The sequence below is a fragment of the Rhipicephalus microplus genome, chromosome X (genome assembly GCF_043290135.1).
Source record: "Rhipicephalus microplus isolate Deutch F79 chromosome X, USDA_Rmic, whole genome shotgun sequence".
NCBI lineage: Eukaryota > Metazoa > Arthropoda > Arachnida > Ixodida > Ixodidae > Rhipicephalus > Rhipicephalus microplus.
Window position 1 is genome coordinate 129,221,617 of NC_134710.1, and position 20,281 is coordinate 129,241,897.

Sequence of the window (20,281 nt, forward strand, 5' to 3'; positions counted from 1 at the left end):
ATAGATGCTTCACTACACAGAGTGCAAGAATGATTCATTCTGCCTTATTTCATTTAATCATAATGTCAAGCTTATTTGATGTGAGGGTCGATGTATATTTTTAATAAACACTGAACTATCTAGAGATGACATGGCTTATTCGCAAAATATATATGTTGTGTAATCAACCTCAACTGCTGATTTGCAAATTAAAATCCAAGATTTTATTCACTCATGCCATGCTTCCCCATAAATATGTCTAATATAGACATGAGTTCAAAGAAAATCTCACAGAAATGCAATTGGTTGAACCAATGTGGTAATTATTGGCACAAAATTCATGCTTTTTCTCCTTACCCTGTTTGCAACTGCACGAGAGAATAATTCTGCAGCTGTAAGAAAACTGTAATGCAAATAGCATGTATATATTTTTCATTATACTGAACAACGTGGGGTTCACGGGACACCCTGTTTTGAGTGTGTTTTATTATATGTATATATGCAGAGCATGCACATGTGTATGTGTGTGTGTTTGTGAAGAGATAAACATGAGGAGACTAACAATAGTAAGAACTATACTGCTATTATACAATTTCAATGCCTACTGCAGCAAACTTTAGCATTATACGAATTTCAATGACCTTGGTTTCATTTAAAGCACACCACTATATTTAAAGAAGTGCTGCAACATCAGTGTGCTATGCTTTTGCAAATGCAAGCATAATGTGGCAATGGTGGCTTTCAAGATGCAACTTGAGCATGTCCAGGAGGGAGAATCCAGGTTACCTCTTAGCCTGCATAACAGCCACCTTCAGGTCATTGGCCAAGTGTGACACGTCAACAATACTGTCCACCATTTCCTGCACAGCCGCCACTGATGGGAACTGCAAGGCTGCTTTCTTAGTGCTATTGATGAGCATCTTCAAAGCTTCACACAGGTTACTTGAGCACTGCAAAACTTTGTTCTTTATGTCTACGTTCACAATATTCCGGTACACTGTGTCCCCCATGTACACAAGCTTATGAGCACTGATCACAACAAATTTACTGTGCCCAATGAACACCTTTGGAGGCTGGTTGTTCTCAATGGTAGCCAAGAAGGCATCAATGGCATTAGTCAGAAATAGAATGTGGGTGTCAATCTGGGCACCATAAAAGTTTAGAATCTGAAGATCATTTTGGTCTAATCCAGGCACGCTGGATAGAGCTTGCGGTTCTTGCACTATGCCTTCAACAATAAGCTGGGACTGCTGCAACAATTTGTCAAAAGACTGGCTCAGCTCAGCTGGCAGTGCTGCCTTGATCTCCTCATTCTCGCGCTCCACCGATGCCTTGGATTCAAGGTTCACATAGTCATAGTCGCTGGCCCACTGGTCATCCTCTTTTCTTGGCGGGATTGGTAAAGGCCTCTCTTGCGATGTCCTCCCAGATTCACTGATGAGAGGGGACTTTTTGAAGATAAGCGTTGAGTTCCCTTGTATTGTAGACGCCACTTGCTGGATATCTTCTGTCAGACCCCGTGCACATGCAATCAGCTGGTCTAGCTCATCAGGGCCAGCTTCACGAGACATACACAGCTGCCAGCCTTTGTCGTCCAAGGCCTGGGTAGTTGCCACCACCACCTGATGAGAGTCCAGCAATGGCTTCGTCAATCGAGCTAACTTCTGGTACAGCTTTCGGTCCTCCACATGTGATGCATTGGCAAGGGCACCTTGGGCAAAGTTTAGAAACTCTTTCAAAGAAGTTCGTAGCTTGTGGCAGCTTGTTTTAATGTCATAGAGTCGACTCTCTGCAGTGACACTTTCCTGTCGCTTCAGTGTCGAGTGAGTAAGTGAAAATAGCTTCCCAATTGCACTTGTCAACTCTTGCTGGACTTTTACCAAAACCTCAAGAGCTGCATCACGCTCTAGGTGGAGTTCCTTAAGGTCTCCAACAGTCTCATAATCGCGCGAACTACGTGAGTCACTACTAGATGAGGAATTTCGCCTGGAAGCATCCACTTCATCCATCATTGGTTGCGGCAATGGAGCATCACGTGTTACCTGCAGCATAACGTAAAACAAAAAAAACAGGTGCAATGTTTTAGCTTGTACCATTGCCACATAATCATCTCCAGATCATATATAGGTGCCGTAACAATTCAAAGAATATTGAAGTCATGCTTTGTCTCACAAAGAACCTACCTTCAATCCAATAAGGAAGCTAGGGTGTCCTAGATTTTATGCTCAACACAATATACTTTTTGTAAAGCTAGTACTATGTACACTAAGAAAGGAACTTTTTAAAGAAAATTTAACCTTCATGAAACAAAAGCAGCAAATTTGAATTATTTCTCTCCTTTTGCTCGGTTTACCAAACCAGAAAACTGTGCATGCTATCCAGAATAGTGCATAAAACCATGTATTCATATGAAAAAATGCAACTAAAGCTTGTGTGCAGTCCAACCCCCGTTTAAAAGAAAACCGATACATGCAGTTATCACTATGATGGTGGTGTACCTGCGAGTGCTGGCTGAAGCTGCATCAATACAGTGAGCATGTGTACAGAAGGATATTAGTGCCATCAGCAAGTAATCTGCGCTGTAAACCCAAACAGTTGTACACTTGCCAGGGAAAAGAATTCAGACCTTCTATGACTGCACTGCAAATATGTTGAGCCTACAAGTCTCAATAACTGCTGATGCTATATAAACATGTAGTCTTTGTAGTGAGTAAGAAATCAGCCCACTAGACATGTTTTATTGAGTTATAAATGGATATAAAAATTTTCTATGAAAGCTAACAGGTTTCCATTAATATATCATTATTGAAATTATAAAATGAAATTATTAAGAATAATATTCATAATATAATTATTAAAACAGACAACTTTTTATAACTTAATCATCATAATTACTGAGGTTTTAAGTCTCAAAACCACAATACAGATTAATGGAAAGTCCTTAATTGTGAAATGGTATGTGCAAGTCGTCTGTACAGATAGGCAGAAATTGGCCAAACTACGATAATTGTTCGCAGTGTCTTAGGGTTTCTACTTTGTAGCTAGCTGGTCTAGCTCATCAGGGCGAGCTTCACGAGACATACACAGCTGCCAGCCTTTGTCGTCCAAGGCCTGTGTAGTTGCCACCACCACCTGATGAGAGTCCAGCAATGGCTTCGTCAATCGAGATAACTTCTGGTACAGCTTTCGGTCCTCCACATGTGATGCATTGGCAAGGGCCATGCATCACATGTGGAGGGCTTTCCATTTCTACAGATTAATGGAAAGTCCTTCATTGTGAAATGGTATGTGCAAGTCGTCTGTACAGATAGACAGAAATTGGCCAAACTACGATAATTGTTCGCAGTGTCTTAGGGTTTCTACTTATTTCAATGAGAAGGGTTCACACAATTTTGACCATCCAGTGTCAATTAACACGCACATAAATTTACGTGTATGAGCCTCGAAAGTTTTGTATTCATCAAAATGCAATCACAGCGACCTTCAGGTCTGCAGTCACGCACCCTAACCAGACTACTGCAGCGGCTTTTCAGTAACTCACAATAATTGTGAAGCAGTTCCAGTACTGACCTAAGCTGCCTCGCATTACAAATTCTCATTTACGTTGTCTCGATGAATGTTGTAAGCACCATATGCAGTCAATTCGAATTCTGTATCAATAGAGCACAGGAGTGTCAAGTCTAAACAATGTTACAAGTAATACAATGGAACAACAGTACTATCTAGAACAATGGTACTATATGGAACAATTGTACAATTGGAAACAATGGCCATAACATACATACAACTCAACTATTTCTAGACAACTCTAAGGAACTTCCTGGAATGACTACCCAACACATTTCTCTAAAACAGAGCGTTCCATAAGTATTTTCTATTAGAGTATTAAGCCAATGAGCCTAGCCAATGAGCCTAGCATTAACAAATGACGCCTCCTGACAGTAAGTAAAAGACGCACAATCTAAGAAGCCAAAAAACACTTAATGAATCTAAATAACCAGAACTGACTCCCCATATATAGTAATTCAATGACAGTAATGCAAGTAAAGGAGTGATAATAATGCAGTAGAAGGTTTTTAATTAGAAAAATTTTTGAAATGAACTGAACATAATATTCAAGAAACACAACCTTTGAATATAAAATCCTAAATATTCTGTCACCTAAAACAAAGTAAATAGAAACAGACATAGTCAGAGAGGGGTTTGGGAGGTCTAAAATCCTATCCTTCCAGTATATTTGAGAGACCATCACTAACTGTGGCTTCTGTCTTTCCATTAAAAAATTAACTTGGGATGCATCAGTGATTCATAAGCAGTGATTCTGATTTCAAACAGCATTGGATATAGGTAAGATATATGTGATAAACACTAATATGCTTTAACATTGTGCTCATTAGGGCTTCTGTACATCTTAGAAAAGCGTGCATGTGCATGCATGCATGTATCTTCAACTTGTGTCATTTTGATTATACATGTTATACGTAGTAGCGTGCTTATACCCTTGGTGTATAGCCTCACCTGTGCCAGTACAGAGCTTTCCTATCAGAGCTCCCACATCTTTACTATAGTGACCCCTGGACTGTGCTGATCCGAGTGAGCACCGGCTCAAAACTATGCAGACAGTGACAGCACATGCTCTCTATAACCTCATGCAACAGTCCAGTAAGAGGCTTTATTTTCCCTGATAAAAAATTACTCATATTTCAGTAATCACATCATTTAAATCTTTATTATGCTCTTCTTAAGCACTAACCTGAGGAGGAACATCATACACGCCTTCCATGCAGACTGTCTGTGCTGCCGGTGCTCTTTTGGGAGGCGTGTCATAGAATGGTGCAGGTGCATTGTTGGTTGGCACATCATAAAATTGCAAAAGGGTCATGCCATGGCCAGGGGGTGGAGGCACAGCACCGAGGTTTCCACGCGGGCTTTGAGTTCTGCTTGGAGGTCCATCGGCAACACGCCTAGAACTGCTGGTTGGGATGTCATACATTTCATGACCTTGCTCCAAGCTGGATCTGTTTGATCCTGAAGGTAGGAGGAAAGCAAGAGGAGAAAATAAGACCGAATTCTAGAACAGTGAAACTCGAGAAGTGCACAAAGAAGCATTCTTTTGTATGGAAGACCTATTTTATAATGAATTCGCAAAAAAAAAAGTTTTTTTTTCACCAATTCATTATGAAATACTGAAGGTCGAGACATCTGTTGGTGTGTGAAAAAAAAAAAAAAGCACTTCAAAAGGTATTAGTGACATTGCAGTGGAAGGCTCTAAATTTATTTTTGACAAAATAATATTTTTCAACCTTTCTCTATCCAGGATAAGCCAGGCTCACCAATGAACTTTGTACCATACCCCTGCTGAGGACCTAAGGTTACAAAAGACTAGTAAACATCAGGCTTGTGCGAATATTTGAGCATTTTGAATATTCGAATGAATATTACAGTATCCAAATTTACTTAGATTCGATTTGAAATTGCTGTAAATTTTGAAGTATTTGCAACGAACTAATATGTACATATTAAGCCGCATGTAACCACCCTGTAATAATGGTTTCACTTCAATGCAGGAGTACTTTCCCATGATTATACCTATCCAGAGAAAATACGCACTGCTGCGAAGTGCCACTTCAAGGTTAAATTATCATATTAAAGTCATATCAATTCACAAAGTTTAAAGTTAAAACACTTGCTACACCTTTTTATATGCTCTAAGTATAGTAAATTTGTAAAACAATATGTTTTACAGGTTATCACTCACATTCTACTTTAAGTCAAAAGAATAATCTTCACACATGCCTTATTTTGGTTTATTTTTACATATATATTGTAGTAATTGAGACAAAGAGACAATGCCCATACGCTGGGCAGGCTGTTCTTTATTTCCACTTTTTCCTTCTCTGCTTTGTTTATGCTGCCCGCGTGCCAGTGCGCCAGAGTATTTCTTCGTCGTCACACTCTGCTATGACTGCAAGCATTGTCGGCGCAACTGTCGACAATGTTTCTGGTGGGCGATGCTGGCTGCATCACTGTGGTCGGTCGCGGCCATGCAGCTTGTTCATCAGTCTTTGTACCTCTGGTGGATGGCACTGGCTATTTCGCGGTTGCCAGGCTCGGCAATCCAGCAGTTTCACTTGGATCTTTGTCAAGCGCAGTTCCGGCAGCCGACACTGGCTATGACGTAGCAATCGCTATTCTTGGACGCCCTGTAGTCTGGTTTGCAATACCGCTGATGACGATGGCTCTGGTTGATGGCATTTAATGTTTTGTCATGGTCGCATGGTTGTGCTGGCTGTATGCTATTTTCTGTGATACATACGACCTACTTGGTCACCTTCCGGTTGTCTGTCTCGAATCTGTACATAATGACTGAACTATGAATGTGAGCGAGGTCGAACATGTCTGCATCCTCCGTCAAGATTGTCGCAGTTGTCCAACAGCATCTCCATCTCGCTGCTTCTTCCTCCCAACTTGTTGATGCCCGGTTAACCAATGATAGATGTCGTGCAAAAACCTCTCTGTTGTTGTCCGCTTGTCCTTCAGTGGCAGTCTGAATGAGCTAGTTCTTGTCGGTAACGGCCGGCGTATATCGGCTTCTTCTAGATGGGGTGTAGGCTCAGTCGTGCTTAGATAACTGCTTGATAACGAGCTGACCCTTGACGAATGTGGCATCATCTGACGCTTTGATTTCTTGAAGCAGCGTCTCGCTCAGTCAGCAGTATGTGAGAGCCTGGGAATTCAGCCAATGACTGCTTTAAAAGCTGAGGATCGTGCTTTGGGACGACCAGAACTTCTTTCGCATAAGTCGCAGACAGGTCAGGCTGCTGGTGTAGCTGCACGAAAAGTGAGGGCCGCTCCTCTGACTGTCGCTGATGCAAAGAAATTGCATGGACATGCTTATCTGATGGCAAGCTCCTGGATTCCTTTTCCAACGGCTGCGAATGAGATACAGTCTCTGCATCTGTCAAAGGAGTTGGGGTTGTTATTACTGACACCAAGTCAGAGTACTGAAATTGTGGCCAAGGTCTCAGCTGTGTGCGTGTCCCTGGGAAGGTCATGACATTCTCTAGAGGTCAGCTTCAATGCACAGTCGCAGCCTCAAAGTGGTGCCCCACCTGTGCTCCGTCCTCGATGAAAGCCGCGTTGGACTTGTTGGAGGCACAGATAATCTGGCCGAAAGTGGCAATCAGGGCTGTACTTTATTCCGACCAGTAATGCTGCCTCAAACCTTCATACTTGTGCTACGCCGGGGCACCATCCCGAAGGAGGTTGATGGCAACCTTCAATTTCTGCTGGTCCGACGAGGCCACGTGAAATCCGACAGCGTTGATAGTCACCACCTTATCCTCGACATGGTCGTAAAAGCCACAAAACTCCGGGATTTCACCGGCGGCTTGTGAAGGAGGAACCACAGACAAAAATTGAGAAATTGCTAATGCGAAGCAGCCCAGCTGGTCTGAGAGCTGCCGAGAGTATCCCAGAGCTCTGTACGTTGCTCAGGTGGGCTGGCCTTCAGGTCGTGTGAGGTGGCTACGTTCAGCATGGCGTCAGCGGCGCTCAATGCCGGAAGCACGGTAGGAAATATCGATATCGTCAAAGTGTTGAACATGCCGCGGAGTCGTGCGATCGTATGCCGCAGATGCGCGGTGCTGTCTAATGAGCCGCATGTGGAGCCTGTGGCAACGCTGGTCACGGAAGAGCTGATGGCTGGGCTCACTGTTACAGGATCACCATCAACATGAACAGCATCCCTTATCAACAGTACAGGTGCTTATAAGTCTTGAGCGAGAGCTTGCCGCCATAAGAAGCGTGAACAGCGTCCCTGGCATGGTGGCATAGGTTCTACACCATCCTGATATGGTGGCGTAGGTCCTACCTGCAGTCATAGGGTCGTGGTGTGCATGAGCAAGGAAGCGTGGATGGCGTTCCTTAAATGAAGAGACCCAGCTGCTGATGACTCACAAAGGCAGATGGCTTCAGCTGGAAAGTTGCGTTGTCACACTGCGCCATTGTAAAGAACAGAGACAAAGAGACAACGGCCGTATGCTGGGCCGGCTATTCTTTTTCTTCTCTTTTTCCTTCTCTGCTTCGTTCATGTTGCCAGAGTGCCGGAGTCTTTCTTTGTCATCACTACACACACACACACACACACACACACACACACACACACACACACACACACACACACACACACACGCACGCACACACGCACGCACACACACACGCACACACACACGCACACACACACGCACACACACACGCACACACACGCGCGCGCGCGCACGCACGCACGCACGCACGCACGCACGCACGCACGCACGCACGCACGCACACACACACACACACACAGACACACAGACACACAGACACACAGACACACACACATAAACACACATAAACACACATAAACCTTAGAAAATGATGATGTCTTGTAAGGGATCTGACTGACAAGATTTCCCATCCACCATCTCACAAAAGAGATGCAAATACTCAGGTTATGATGTCACGGCTTGTCACTAAATTTAGTTCTAAGTACATTTCACCAAATGTTAAGACTAAAAAGTGAACAACGAGATGCTTCGTACAGTCAAAACAATAGTCATGTCATCAGCAGAAAGCCACAGTCCCTGAGCCTCTGTGGCAGTAAAATTCACATGAGCCACCTTAACCAAAAGAAATTTTCATTCTTTCAGAAATAAAAAAAAGATGGTGATTACTCGATGCAAAAAGAAAGACCATAAGCCTGATTGTTGAGTTTTATGCCAGAACCACTATGCAGTTGCACTAGCATCACATCATGGGCCAGCTGCCAGAGTATGTGCGAGTGAGCCAGCCATCTAGAACCAGCCCTATGCATTGCCTTTCATGCTACAGCAACTGTTGCACCTGCTGCAGTTCTGTTCAGCAGCTGCCCAGGCCCTATTATTGTGGGGACCGCCACAAGTGGCCCCTAACATAGCTACAAAGACTGAGGCTCCTGAAGCATAGATGAAGTCAGACAACCTTGCTAGCTTCTCTAAACGAGTCCTTGGATCATTCAGAGTTTAATCAACACTATCTTTGCTAATAAACAACTTGCTAGACCAGAGGAGGCACTGTCGAGATCCATGAAATCTTGTATAACTGGTTCATGCACTCCAAAGCGCCACTTCAACCAATCATTAGTTATTTGATTTCCCACATATTCGGGCTTGGCTTGTGATATAAGTGTCTGTTTCATTCTTCCACATGCACAATAATACAGTTTGACTTAATTAACAGTCAATCAAGCCACTTTTTTTCTCAGTACACTATTATAACTTATTTGCTTTACCTGTTCCCTTCCGCCTATTGTCTTACAGCCAAATTGATTATATATATATATATATATATATATATATATCGTGGAGTCTCGAAATGAGAACGCCCACCGCTTTCGGAACACGGACACAGTAGACGCGGTCAAACCCAAACCAATAACACATTTATTTACCTGCTTTTGCAGTGACGATATCGTCAACCAAATCAAAATACGTCAGTTGTGATCAACACGCTAAAACAACCATACCCAATATTCCACAACACTAAACAACATGACAAACACAAGGCGTCGTCGCCAAAGCTCGACTCCCCACGAGGGCCCGCGGGCAACGACCCGCGGTTCCGTCCTCATGGGCCCACCGCGAAAAACGACCATTTGCTCCAACCGCCATGCACCAAAAAAGTGTCGCCAATCTTTCCTGATCGCCCTCCTAACCTCGCCACCAGGTGTCACTGCTGGTGCTACCGCGTTAACCATGATGATGAGGATGGTGGTGATAAACGCTTGCTAGCACAATATCACCTCCTGCTCGATAGTTGTGAACCATAAATGCGGCCTATGCACGAAGCACATGCACCACAATGCGTAAATGACTTTATAGGAGGTGTTATCACCCCCCCCCCCCCAAAATATATATATATGCAGGCATATGCAAATATTTTAACGAATATTGCTGTCTCCAAATTTTCCATGACACAACTTTAAATCATCTTAAGTTTTGAAGCAGTTGAAGTTAACTAATAGGTGCACATTAAATTGCATATAATCCCCATGTAAAGCTGGTTTCACTGCAGCACAGTTAAGGAGCACTATGTCGTGACAACACCTAGTCAAAAAAAAAAAAAAAAATCTGCACTGCCACAAAGCACGCTCAACTTCCAGGCTAAATGAACATATTGTCACAAAGTGACAATTTACCGCAAGCATACTCGTAACAATACTACCCTGAAATGGATCAATCATAATTAAAATTTTAAAAGCTTGTTTAAACAGTCATGTCCTAGTGAACTTTAAAATATAACATATTCACCGGTTATTACTTGCATTCCAGTGAAATTCAAAAACTGAGACTATTCAAAGCTGCTTTCACTTCCCTTTGAATCAAAACAACATTCGCACGTGCCTTATTCCAATTAAAAAGATATTGCGTAGGTTAGCTGGTTCATGAAAAATATTTAAAAGCACTGAAATTTGGGCGAGTTTGTACTTGAACAAAGGGGTATTTTGAGCGCATAAACAAACCAGAAATGGAAGACAGAGGAATACAGACGAATGCCCCGCCGCGGTGGTCTAGTGGCTAAGGTACTCGGCTGCTGACCCGCCAGTCGCAGGATCCAATCCTGGCTGCGGCGGCTGCATTTCCGATGGTGGCAGAAATGTTGTAGGCCCGTGTGCTCATATTTGGGTGCACGTTAAAGAACCCCAGGTGGTAAAAATTTCCTGAGCCCTCCACTACGGCGTCTCTCATAATCATAATCATATAGTTAAACCCCACATATCAATCAATCAATCTAAGAAGCTGTTCATTGCATATCGTGCATAATCTTGAAGGCAGCTCACAGTTATGCAGTCTGTGGTAAAAACCTTCAACTCGCCCAAGACCATGCATCGTGTAGAGGGAAGGAGCTGATCCAGTAGATGGACACATAGAAGAGCCTGACGAGGACTTTAGCAGCTATGGTCCAACACGCAATGTGAAAGTGCATAGAGAGTGGTTCCTGTTTGAAATATCATTGAAGGTGCTGAATGAAAACAAAGCTGGTGCAGTTATGCTATAGTATTTGTATATTTGTATAGTACGGAGCTTCTTGATTATGCAAGGACTCCGAAGAAGTAACGGTTCGATTCTTCGCTTCTGACATTGTCGTTCTGTCTTAATTCCTGCTTGATGGCTATATAGAAAAACTTAAAAAGACCGTCCCGTGGTAAAGGTTGTGCACAGGAAATATTTACAACGTATATCCACTATCTGGCCGCCAGCAGACCTTCACCGCAATTGCTTGAGCGTTGTGGTGGGGGTTTTCAACTGACCATCACTTTTGAACTTCTACGCGATTCCCTGCATAGCACATGCAACCACGGCCAAGTAGATGAAGCAGATATAGGAAGCTATTTTTTTACAAACAAGCTTCCTGATTGTCGAGGGAAGATGTCCCTTCTTGAAACAAGGATAAACAGCGCTAAAGAGTAAGATGAATATAATAAAAACACGATGCACTTCCAAGAGTCGTATGCATTCCTTCTTTTTGTCTTGATTTCTCGCACAGTCAAGCCTCCTTTCAGTATGAATCAACGAAGCAGACAACTATTAATCCTGTCCATGTGTCTTGGCCTCATCATACGTTAAACCCCACATATCAATCAATGGGACGTTAAACCCCACATATCAATCAATCAATAGAATACAGACGAGCATTTTTATGCCCTATAAATACAACTATGTTCATGAAATATATGCTTGTTTTTCTAAATAAAATGTGACATGTACTATTTGAACGATTCGGTTAAAAATTATTCAACCAAAACAATATTTGCTATGCATTCGCTTCAAATGCAAAATTTACTATTTGCATATAATGCCAATTCCAAACCATTGTGCTGTTCAGTTTGTACTACACTATTCTTGAAAAATATGTTAGCTGTTGCTCTTCTTAGTTCCAAGCATAAAAAATATCTGGATATTCTCGTTTTTAAATGGTCAGTCAGACTATTAAAAAGTTATAACAGCATCTAAGAAATAGCACAATGAGTAATAATACATCCATCAGTAAAGGAAAGCTTCAAATGTTGATGGTTCATCAATTAACTTATAGTGCCGAGACTCAGTATTTCAGGTTCAGGACATCTCTGGAAGCCAACCTCTGGTGGGAGGTTTACTTATCTGGCTCCAGTAGGAAACTACATTATTGCATTATTGCCATTAGGCAACAAAGCTTTTTCGATGACAATTCAACTAAAACAAGAAGATGCTAAGAAAAAATACCTTTTTTTCTTGCTTGCTTGGTGAGCATTATACCACCTCCTACTCCTGCCGTTTTTTTTTCAAGCTCAGTAAAATGGTTCAATTTTGTGCATGAGCAACAAAATACTGCACTTTTTTTTCTTGTTACGTTCAACCAACCTAAAAAATGCTGGCCCATTTATTCTGCCTGAACAATAAAATAATAGGACAATATATCCATGTAACAATTAAAGCATTGTAACTAGTTGGGTTAAAGAGTTCTAACGAAAAAAGACCAAAAGTCACTAATAAAAATAAAGGACAACTGTCCTGGTTAGAGACAGCAGCATGGGAAATGCCTTCCCAGTTTTAATGGCCATTATCTACTTTTCAGCTTAAAGTAAAGTAGGAGAAGAAAGAAGCGGAGAAAAGGAAGGACAGGGAGGTTAGCCAGTTCTCAGACTGGCTGGCTATCCTGTGCTGGAAAAAGGAGTAAGGGGACTAAAAGCAGCTCACTAAAAAACCACATGTATGTTACAGTGGTTGAAAAGAGAAATAACAATCACTCACACCGCAATCAATACACCACAAAGATCATTCAATGATCTTATACTGTGCAGGCAACCAGTGCAATCAATGCAACACAGATTCCCCTCTACGTAGTACTACTGACAAGGCACCCACCAATGTTTCACAAAAACCAATAAAGCGAATTCAGAACAATCTTCCTGATTTTTGCACATTTTCATCAAACTTGTGGCTTTTAAAACAGTAGGAATAGCAAGTGCTACAGCACTGTCATGAAGTATGCTCGCTGTTGCAAGCTGACAAGCAGTTTTTGTGACATGCAGGTGTTCAAACATAAACTCCAAGGACCGCTAAGCATGCAGCTACAAAGGGAGCTTGATGCACACAGCACAATGGGAATGGGGACGTACCACACAGACTGGACAAGGACAGCGATGTGTTCAAACTGGACTGACTGCTAGCTGGGGAGACTCCTGCAGAAGATGAGCTTGTCGAGAGCAGAGACACCCCACTTGACCGGCCAGAGGTGGGAACATCGTAGTTGGCTGCCAGCACACAACGTGGAGTGCCACTGTCAAGAGGAACATCATAGACCGAGTTGGGTGTCCCCTTAGCAACTCCTCGGGCAGGCGGTGGTGTATCATAGGTGCCCACAAGCTCGGAATTCGGCACATCGTAGTCGGTCTTGGGCCGAGGCACATCATAAGATTCGGTACCTGCATGACAAAAAAAAAAAAAGCACCAGTTCTTGATGGTACTTAACAGCAAGAAAGTTAATCATGATTTTCAAGTTATTCAATTTGTGTTCATGCTCAATATTTATGCCCTCAATTTTGCCACTAAGTCTCTTGCTCATTACATAAGTATGGCAGTATTTATAAAGAAAATCCATGTTTGTACAAGAAAAATAATTTTTCAACATTTTTGAACTATACTAGTATATTTTTACTTCCCTGTGCTGCCTAACTAAGCAGAAAAAAATATTTTCGAAAATAGCTATATACATATACACCCTAATAAAAGAAAAAAAAACAGGATGAACAAACAACAATTTTCATAAAGCAAGCTAACGTATAAGTGATAACATGTATTTATTTAGTGAGTCATAATCCACTGCAGATAAAATGTTATAGCAAGCTGAACTATCATTAGTGTAATGAGACTACCTTTTGAAGCCAACAGACAACGAAGCCAAGGAAAGCATAAGGCGAATTAACACTTCTTGAATTAATGCTACCTTTTAATTTAGAAGCAATGTTGAAAATAAAAATAAAGTGGACAATGTGGGGTCTCGAAGTGGCGAGCTCCACGCTATTAAAGTGAACGAACACAGTAGACGGGGTTGGACCAAGCCAAACAGCACACGTTTATTCAACTATTTTTAGAGACGATGATATCGTCAGCCGAATAATTATCCATCAATTGTGCTCAAACACGCTAAAACAACCTTACACATAATTATGCAACACTCAACAACATCACAAACAAGGCAGTTTCGCCAACGACTGACAACCCCGGCAGACGGGCCGCGGTGCCGTGCACCGGGGTCCCCCTGCGAGAGATAACCATTTGTGCCAAATGCCACCAGAGAAAAAGGCTCTCTCAATTCTCTCATGCCGCCATCATGGCTTGCCACCAGGGGTCACCACCGGCACTACTAATCCAACCATGAAAGTGGTGATCAATGGATGGATGGATGGATGGATATGGCTGTACCCTTTAGATCGGGCGGTGGCTAGCGCCACTAAGCCGTAATACTTAATGAACTCAAACCTATATTTATTTATTTTTTCCTTAAAAAGTGAGTTTGAGGATTCGTACTTTGCAGTGAAGAGTTTAATTTTCACTCGTGCCTTGACTTTAGCCACCACTCAGATAACCTCCTTCTAGTTAAGTCTACTTGCTTAAAGTCTATTTTGCCCTCCCGGTCCCTAAACCCCAGTGCTTTGAAAAACTCTGCGCCATCATCCTGAACTATAGGGTGAAGCCCTTTACAGAACATTATCAAGTGTTCGTCAGTTTCTTCTTCCTCTCCACACGCACTGCATACTGTGTCTGCAGTATTTGGCCGTATGTCATACCGTATTTGGCCCGATATGTCTTGGTTCGCAGTACTCCCGTCCTTGCCTCAAACAGTAGAGAACTACCCCGAGTATTATCATAGATCCTTTCCTTGGCAATTTCCTGCTTAAAAGTTCGATAGATCTCTAGTGCGGACTTCTTAATCATGCCCATTTTCCACATGTCAGTCTACGTTTCCTTCACTTTCTTCTTAACCGATAGTTCTTTTTGGTTTGGCCACCTGCTGTTTTCTAAGTACTTACCAGTCAACTTCCTGGTTCGCTTCCTCCATTTTGTATCGACATTCTTCATGTACAAGTAGCTGAAAACCTTCCTAGCCCAACGCTCCTCCTCCATTTCTCTCAATCGCTTCTCAAATTTTATCTTGCTGCTAGCTTCCCTGCCCTCAAATGATGTCCATCCCATATCACCTTGTACTCCCTGATTTGGTGTATTCCCGTCAGCTCCTAAAGCAAGCCTACTTATTCCACGTTCCTTAATTTCTAATCTTGCTTGAACTTCTGATCTCATGCACAAGACCGCATTGCCGAACGTCAGCCCAGGAACCATGACCCCTTTCCATATTCCTCTCACAACATCATACCTATTGTAATTCCACAGTGCCCTATTTTTCATCCCTGCTGCATTCCTGTTACCTTTAGTCATCACGTATATTTCGTGTTCCCTCAGGTACTCTGTCTTATTGCTTATCCATACGCCCAGATATTTGTATTTATCTGTTATCTCTAGCGTGACGTCCTGTATCCTAAGCTCACTACCTTCGTTGTCATTGAAAAGCATGACTGCTGATTTTTCCTTACTGAATCTAAAATCTAACCTATCTCCCTCATTACCGCGGTGTCCATCAATCTCTGCAAATCTTCCTTGTTGTTGGCCATTAGCACTATATCATCTGCGTACATTAATGCTGGTAGTGCCTGATCAATAAGTTTTCCTTGTTTGACTAAAGAGAGGTTGAAGCCCAGCCCACTTCCATCTAATTTTGCCTCTAATCCTTGTAGGTACATCATGAATAATAAGGGTGACAGGGGCACCCCTGCCTAAGCCCCCGTTTTACCTCTGCAGGCTTGGATACCTGTTTTTCCCACTTTATAACTACCTTGTTACCTTTATTGATACCCTTTAAAAGATTAGTGACTACATGTTCCACGCCTAGTGTGTCCAGTATTCTACACAATTCCTCTTGAACTACGCTATCGTACGCTCCCTTGATATCCAAGAATGCTAGCCACAGGGGCCTGTGTTCCTTTTCTGCTATTTCGATGCACTGCGTCAGTGAGAAAAGATTGTCTTCCAACCTCCTGTGTTTCCGAAACCCATTCTGCAGTTCTACCAGCACCCCCTCATCTTCTATCCATGCCTGCAGTCTTTCCTTTATAATCTGCATCGCCAGCCTGTAGACCACTGATGTCACTGTTATAGGACGGTATATGTTTATGTCAGCTTTGTCCCCCTTTCCTTTATAGATCATGCTCATCCTGCTAAGTTTCCATCCATCGGGAACTTCACCATCGATTATTATTTTGCTCCCTGCCTCTCTCAAAGCCTGCTTAGACTTCGGACCTAATGTCTTTATCAGCCTAATTGGAGTGCCATCTGGGCCTGTTGATGTACTACTAGGAACCCTTTTCTCAGCCCTTTCCCACTCTCGTTGTGAAAATGGAGCCATTGCACCACTTGATTCGTCCTTGTCTATTGTGGTGCATAAAGTACTTCTTTGTTGAAATTTTTTTGTCACCCTTGCTCTTATATATTCAATAGCTTTGTCCCCTTCTAGCCTGGCACCTTGGGCTGTGGTTATAAAACTCTGCTTTAGGCTCGTCTCATTTCTTAGGGAGTTTAGATGGTTCCAAAATTTCGCAGCTGCCTTTCTATCTTTTTTATGTACTTCTGCCAGCCACTGAGCTCCCTTTCTTCTAATCTTTTCATTGATCAAAAGGGATGCAGCCCTTCTACAGCTTAGAAAGGTTTCCCATTTTCTCTCAACATCATCTGTCAGTTCACCCCGCTGCTTAGCATGTCTGTGTTCCCTAGAGGCTTCCTGCCGTTTTGCTATGGCTCTCTTAACTTCCTCATCCCGCCAACTTTTGGGTTTGTGTCTTCTTTTCCGGGGTGACTTGTTACGCGTCTTAGCAAGCTCTAGCTCAAAGAGTCTAATTAGATTCATGTATGTACACACTGTCTTATTATCCTCCGTGATTACTTTCTCAATTTGTTTAGTGGCTATTTCAATTTGCCTTTTTGAACAAAAATTTTCCTGTAGTTGTTCATCTTGTCTCCTTCCCACTTTCACTGCTCTTCCAAAACTTAGCTTGATACGTTTGTGATCACTACCCAGACTTCTGGAGCCACCTTCATCTATGTGCATTCCCCTGAGCTTATCATACATCCTATGTGACATCAGTGCATAATCTATCGTTGACTGCAGCCTTCCTACCTCCCATGTTATTTGCCCTTCACACTTCTCGGTACTGTTGCAAATGATCAAATCAAGCCTTTCACACATATCCATGATCATTTTGCCTGTCGAGTCGGTATACCCATCTATATCTTCTATGTGTGCATTCATGTCTCCTAGTATAATTATCTCGCATCTCTTCCTAACTCCTGAATGTCCTTTGATATACACTTTACCATTGCCTGGTTTTCCTCTCTGGCTTTTGCTCCCGTCCACAAGTACACGAAACCAAGGAGTGTCATTTGACCTGCCACTTTCCCTTTTAGCCATAAATGTTCCTTGCACTCCTGCTTGACGCTTTGCCAGTCTGTACTTTTATGAATGAATGCCCCATACCACCCCCCTTTCTGCTGCCTTCTGTTCTATTACAATATTCCCACACGTAGTCCAGATTGTTCGGAGGTTGTTCCATGTCCCTGAGATGTGTTTCTACAAAACCGTATACCATCGGCCTCTCTTCCCTTAGCTGTTCTTCTACCTCTTCCCACTTCAGCCTGTTCCTACCACCCTGCATGTTAATATACCCTATGTCTGAATGGGCTCGGCACTCGTGGCTACGTCTATTTATGCCCCAGACTCTACCTATCTTAGACATTGGTGCCACTTTGGAATCGTATCTGTCCATAACACCTTGTCTAAGAGTCTCCCTGGTTGTTTTCCTCGTTACTAGCTATCCTGCACCCCGAAGGGCTCGCTTGCCTCCCAAAAAAGCTACTGTGCGTCCTGCAAGTCGCCAACCCACCTCATGACCTAGTCGCCCATCGAAGTGAATTCTGTCTCGTTGAAAACCACCCCACCTATGCACCTCTCTGTTTATTTCCACCACCTCAAAGCCTTTCTCTCGACTCAAAGTTTGCGGGTTCAACTCTCGCGAACACAACGCCACCTACCGCTCAATAGTTGTGACCCCTAAATACGGCTTCTGCGCAAGACACGTGCGCCAAGCGGCACAAACAACTTCACAGGAGGTTTAACATCCCCCCCCCCCCCCCCCCCCCAACGAGAAGACCTCTTGCCACAGATAGAATCGAAACCCACATCTACCGCAATGCATGTGGACAGTAACAGTTGTCCTGTCATGCACTTTAGTCCTGTCATGCACTTTATTGGGTATTTGTGCATGTTTTATTCAGTCTAAAACCTCTCTTTATCTCCAGCCCCTTACCTCTCACCTCAATTAAAATATTATATGGGGTTTAATCTCCCAAAACCACGATATGATTATGAGAGACGCTGTAGTGGAGGGCTCTGAAAATTTTGACCATCTGGTGTTCTTTAACATGCATGGACATTGCTCAGTACAGCGGCCTCAATCATTTTGCCTCCATTGAAATGTAACCGCCATGGCCGGGATTGAACCCGCAAACTTTGCGTCAGCAACTGAGCACCTTAGCCACTGTTCCACTGAGGTGGACCTTTCCTCCCACCTCATCTTCTTTCAGCGCTGGAGGAATATTGTCATGACATTTTGAAACTGCAGGCAACTGACCCATGAATTCTTTCATGCCATATTATAGCATCAAGGCAGCCAAATCTTGGTGTACTTGCGATGGACAAAAAAAGTGAGTCTCTCAGTTAACACACTTCTTTTTGTTGTTGCCTAGCAAGCAATTTAAATTAGGCAGCCTTGATCCCATTCACTTACATACCAAAGTTTATTGGCCGGTTGTCGGCTCTAAGTTTCCTTACTATAAATGTGGTGCCTGTAGTTGGAAGGGCTACATCCATTGCCATAGCTGTAAATGGCACAAACTAATACACTTAAGGCTAGATCTACTAATTATGCACAAATACCAAAAAAGTATAAGGAAAAATGGTCACTGTAGCATCTCTATAAATAAACATCACATGCGCAGGGTAAAAGATGTCTTTCTACTTGCCCACTTTCTCCTGCCTTTTCTGCAATTACTTCTATATTTCAATTAATGAAACATAAAACAGGCCAGAATATGTGATTAGATTTCAATGGAAACAAAAAGATTCAGCTATACCAACACATCCAAGCATTTTTTTCACAATCTGAATAATATTTATATTTTTAAATTGCGTCTACTTGTCACAATAGACCGATACGTCGCGCAGCCTAGCGGAACATCCTTCAAATTGGATTACGGAGCCGTTCCCTTTGCTGCACATAGTCGAATATGTACTACCAATGCCTACCCTATTTTATCAATGCCAGCCAGATGCACCTTGTCCAGCTGTTCACCCTCTTCTCTAGCTCTTTCCTGCTCTCTCCCATCGCCTAGCCTTCTTGTCGGCTTTGTGGCGATGTTGCTTCGAGTCACTAAGAAGCAGCACGAACGAATGAATCTGACAGGCATAGGATATTGAAGTGGGAAACACGTCTAATTAAACAATGGGGGAAAGCGCTTGGAAGCACGTGTGACGCAACCAGCGCTACCCATCATGTAGCGTCACATCACGACCACTCTCTGAACTAAGGCGGACTGATGGCTTCTGTTGAGAAGCCCATGTTTGCACTGGCATTGAAAGAAATAAAGGAGGCATACACGTGCCATAATTAGTATTCAATTAAAATCAACACATGTATATTACTATAATCCACTTATGACCCATACTATGTTGCTCATGAGGCAAAAGAAGTTGCATGCTGAAAAACGGAGCAGCTTTAACAGAAATTAGTGCAATAGGTCAGTCCACAACATATGCCTCTGATGAGCGTGCATAACGAACTACCGGACACAAATACCAACCACTCTCGCGCTCACCTCCCACTGTTTGTAGCATGTGCTGGGTGTACGACTTCACAGTGAACGACTTCACCTTTCTTCAGCATGAATCAACAAGCCCAACAACACATGCTGGTAGGACTTCATAGTGATCGCAAATAAAAAAAATTTGATTATACATATTTCACGGCATTTTCCATGTTCTCACTACATGATTGAAAATTCATAAACACTGGGTGTGTGCTGGAGTTCATGTTTCGACAAGGGGGTTTGTGTTCTTGAAGACAGCAACTCAAGGTTGC

At 42.8% G+C, this 20,281-nt stretch overlaps 1 protein-coding gene across 3 annotated transcripts in view; it reads right to left on the reverse strand.

Moving 5' to 3' along the window:
* Positions 1 to 281: 281 nt before the first annotated feature.
* p130CAS (Serine_rich_CAS and FAT-like_CAS_C domain-containing protein p130CAS) overlaps positions 282 to 20,281 on the reverse strand; it is a 164,344-nt gene continuing 144,344 nt past the window's right edge. For 2 of the 3 annotated variants that reach the window (XM_075877693.1, XM_037427722.2), the window contains exons 5-7: positions 13,157 to 13,462; positions 4,733 to 5,007; positions 282 to 2,021 (exon numbers count right to left, since the gene is read on the reverse strand). In XM_075877693.1, the coding sequence (XP_075733808.1) occupies positions 762 to 2,021; positions 4,733 to 5,007; positions 13,157 to 13,462 (1,841 nt within the window). In that variant the 3' untranslated portion in view covers positions 282 to 761. The remainder of the gene's footprint in view (positions 2,022 to 4,732; positions 5,008 to 13,156; positions 13,463 to 20,281) is intronic. The other variant, XM_075877694.1, reaches the window with a different exon arrangement.